A 4,213-nucleotide genomic window follows, 5' to 3' on the forward strand; every position below is an offset into this window, starting at 1 on the left:
CGAGAGGGCGAGAGGGCGAGAGAGCGAGAGAGCGAGAGAGCGAGAGAACGAGAGAGCGAGAGAGCGAGAGAGCGAGCGAGAGAGAGAGAGAGAGAGAGAGAGAGAGAGAGATTTTCATTTACTTTTCGTAGAGTTCTTCTTGCTCGACTTCGTTAATATTATTGATGTGTGCGTAATCCGGTATGCGTTCGGCTCTCCTTTATGCACACGGCTTCACGCGCCTACGATCTCGGTACGGAGCACTACGTTCCCGATTAAACACCCTCGCGACACTTTGTATGCTTATTCCGACAATTTTATGCTATCTCTTAGTGAACATTTGCTGAAAAACAATTGATTTGTTTTAATCTTTATTTACTTAGCAACGATGAAAATCAATATTAATTACTTAAAGTTGTAATCAAATGTGTAAAGCCCGATTAACGGTGTCATGTAAACGTAGTCATAATGAATTTAATCTGATTATTATTACTTATTATTACTTATTACCTATTATTACTTATTATTACTTTATCTCAAAATTTGCAGTAGTTACAACAAAAATGGACATTTCTCCAAAAATTCAAAAATTAAAAAAAATAAACTTTCTTTAATAATAACTTTTGCAAATATTTAATAATTTCCAGAATCCGAACATTTTAATTTACGTTATATTAAAAAAAAAAAAACATTTATTTGTGTATGTATACATACCTCTTGCATGTGCTCTTTTGATCCAATTTTCTTGAATATTTCTGCCAATTGCTGACAAGTTGACAAGTGTTTTGGTGTCCTTCCCACATTATTTGATTTTGGCGTCACCTTAGCTGTGGCATTAATCTCATCTGACTGAAAACTCTATTGAGATAAATGTTATTAATTAATTCCTGATTTATATAATTTAACATATCTACACGTAGTAATATTAATATCTAATATAAACGATACAATTACTTCAATATTTAAAAAAATTATGTATATAATTATACGAAACTAACCGCGATTAATCTGATTAACTAAGCTTGTAATTCAGATTCATTCGTATTTTTTATTAGCGTCAAGTGATCTTGTATCGAACTGCCTTTCACTCTAGTCATACTATGAAGAACTGTCTTGATTGTCCGCAGCGGAGTGTCGGACTTTCGTTTCTTCCACCACGTAGTAGGATAATCCTATAAAAATAACATATATAATACATATAATGTTGTCGCACTGAAATATTAATTTAAGACATAGAACAGCGCAATTAAAACGTTTACTGACTTATTAGTAACTCATGTTAATTGCAAAATGTGCACAATAGTAATCTTTCTTATTGCATTCTCATTTACTTGAATAAGATGAGAAATTGCATTACCTTAAGGAAACGATGCACTTCCAAGAGTATTGTATCGTAATTTAAATCAGCGGCCCAATTTGACATTGTTTTCACTATTTTTCATAAGCATTTCATCACCAACTTTTCATATTTCGAGGGAACATTTGATTCAGCGCAGGAATGAAGCAGCTTGATCAATATACTGAAAACAAACGTAATAAAATAGAAATAAAAAATTAAAATAAACAATATCACGTTATTGTTTCTCTTCTAAAATCGTACCATATAATGGTGGTATGATTAGAATTGTCAATAATTTTCACCATGATGTTATTGATCACTCTGTAATACGCTGCAGCCTGATGCAAATACTGCAACCTGTTTTCGGCCAACAAACTTATCATCTGATCTACTAATTCCTTCAAATGCATGAAAGAAACATTCTTCCCGAGAAATCCACTGTCATAAAACTGGAATAAAAGTTTTAAATAAAAAAAAGTTCAAGATTTTTTTAAATCGCTAATTAAAATTTTTTATGCAAGCTTAATTTAAACCTTGTATTAAAATTTCTTATACAGAATATTTTTCGAAAATTTTAAATACTTTTAACACATTCGAACGTCAAGAGAAAAATACAAACGTTTTCTATTGCATTCATGGACTGAACATCGGTCTCAAGACTCTAATAAGCTAAATTAAATAAACTCGATATCGGAACGATACCAGAATATCACATTGCCAATACCAAATTGTATATATTATGTAAGTACTGAGCGACATATCTAGATAAAAAACCTATCCAGAGCAATAATTAACATATGAGCCGCGCGTTATCCAGTCTAATATTGGAACATTAAACGTTAACGAGTAACCAAGGTATACTATACGGTACATCTAAAGTACTGCCACATAAATTAGGAGTTTGGTATAAAAATGAGGCATAATTTCACAATCAGGAAATTTTTCTAATGCTACTCCTTTATCTCTCAATGAATGTATCCGTATATCAAACATGACAATGTAATTCCCATCATTAAACTAAATCATGCATAAATATTAATATTGTGCCTTCAAATATATATGTTTAAAGAGAATAACGATTTCTTAAACAACTACTGTATTCTTATGTCGGTAGCAAACAATCTTAACAACGAGCGTAGACTAATCATATCGCGTTCCATAATCGTGTAGGCCTTGCGTTGGTATGTATTATGTTACGTGCTAGGAATTAATAGCTCTCATCAGATGTAACGTAGCAACGTTAGTAGCGATTGACAATTGACGACAACGCAACGTAGTTGCTCAGCCACTGTACCGTTAACTGCAGAGCTTCTTTAGGCTTATTGCTCTGCTGCATACGAGGAGGACGAGACCGATGTTCTCTTTGGCCTTTAGGTCCCTGCGAACTGTTGTTAAACATGAATTCGTTAGAGTAATAATGTAGATATTTACATTAATAAGAAAATATTCAATTTTTTAATGTTTTGTTTAATTGTATTATGTATGCACTTAATTATAGACATACGTTATACATCTTCGGTTCCAGCGAGACAAACCAAACGTATGTTAAATAATTACGACAAAATAATGTAAATATCTACATTATTACTGTAAGGAATTCATGTTTAACAACAGTTCGCAAGGACCTAAAAGCCAAAGAAAACATCGGTCTCGTCCTCTTCGTATGCAACAGAGCAATAAGCCTAAAGAAAGTCTGGTTCACGGTACAGTGGCTGAGCAACTACGTTGCATTGTCGCCAATCGCAAATCGCTACTAACGTTGCTACATTACATCTGATGAGAGCTATTAACTCCCAGCACGTAACATGATACATACCGACAGAAAGTTTCTTCAACACCGCACCAATATTAATTTCTGCGTCCTTAGCGAACATCTTCGGTTTCTCGAAAGGAATAGCCACGCCGCCTTTAACGGTTTCCCACTTTCCTTTGCCATCATCTTCGTCACGTTTCTTTTCTCGTTCTTTTTCTTTGCGTTCTTTACGTTGCTCTTTCCTCTTCGCTTTATCCTCGTCCTCCTCCTAGGCTAAAGCCCTATGTAAAAAAAAACATTATGGTGTTATATAATATATTATGCTTCATGTTATCGGCGTTTTAAATATAAAATATTTCGCGTCTTACCTGTTATCAGAGCGGCGAGACCTTTAGCGTAAAATCGACAATACATCGCCCCCAAGCATCCATACATGGAATTGGTTGTGAGGTTCAACGCCATTTGCCTGATATGATAATCCATTTTCTGTTTCGGCAATAGATTCGGCGCTTTCATGAGTTGCTTGATCTGCTGTCTGCTTTTGACTAATTTGTGACTCTCCGTTGGGATCATACCTGACTCCAGATTTAACTCGAGAATATTTAATTGCTGCATTGTATAAATTATGTTTTAGTCCAGATATTTACTTCATGTTGTTTGCATATAAGAAAATTACCTCGGCGTCAGCATACGCCGCACCGGGCACGGTGGTAAAACACAAATTGTACTCTTGTATAATACTCGGATTAATACATCTTGTATAATACCAGAAATTGAAGTCCATCAGCAGTCCCAGCTTGTCATAGAAACCTTTCTTCGGATCAAGTACGAGACCTCCAGCATACGCCGCAGCTTTCCTACGCGAGCCATCTAACATATATCTAGTTTCTTACTGACGACAATATATAAAAATATATTCAAATCTCACCTTTATCGAGGTTAATATTAATAATAATATTAACCTTGCGACACGACGCGGGACGATTAACCTCGCGACACGACGCGAGCTATCACATCATGACACACACGACGCACTACACGCACGAAAGTCGCCACACTCCGCGATGACAGTCCCTCACGGGATGAAGCAAGCTACGGCGCGGCAATCAATCGAGATAGCCAATCGGCATCGCGGAAAAGAG

The 4,213-nt window shown here is 35.4% G+C and overlaps 1 protein-coding gene across 1 annotated transcript; it reads right to left on the reverse strand.

Annotated features, from left to right (window-relative positions):
- Positions 1-3,274: 3,274 nt before the first annotated feature.
- On the reverse strand, positions 3,275-3,954 carry LOC112454773 (DNA polymerase alpha catalytic subunit-like). The gene is made up of 3 exons (XM_025016343.1): positions 3,748-3,954; positions 3,440-3,680; positions 3,275-3,352 (listed from the first exon to the last, which is right to left on the reverse strand). Exons 1-3 carry the CDS (start codon positions 3,946-3,948, stop codon positions 3,345-3,347), a joined length of 450 nt encoding a protein of 149 aa, XP_024872111.1. The 5' UTR covers positions 3,949-3,954; the 3' UTR covers positions 3,275-3,344.
- Positions 3,955-4,213: the final 259 nt, after the last annotated feature.

This window comes from Temnothorax curvispinosus, unplaced genomic scaffold, assembly GCF_003070985.1.
Source record: "Temnothorax curvispinosus isolate PA1 unplaced genomic scaffold, ASM307098v1 QBEX01005324.1, whole genome shotgun sequence".
NCBI classification, from domain to species: Eukaryota; Metazoa; Arthropoda; class Insecta; order Hymenoptera; family Formicidae; genus Temnothorax; species Temnothorax curvispinosus.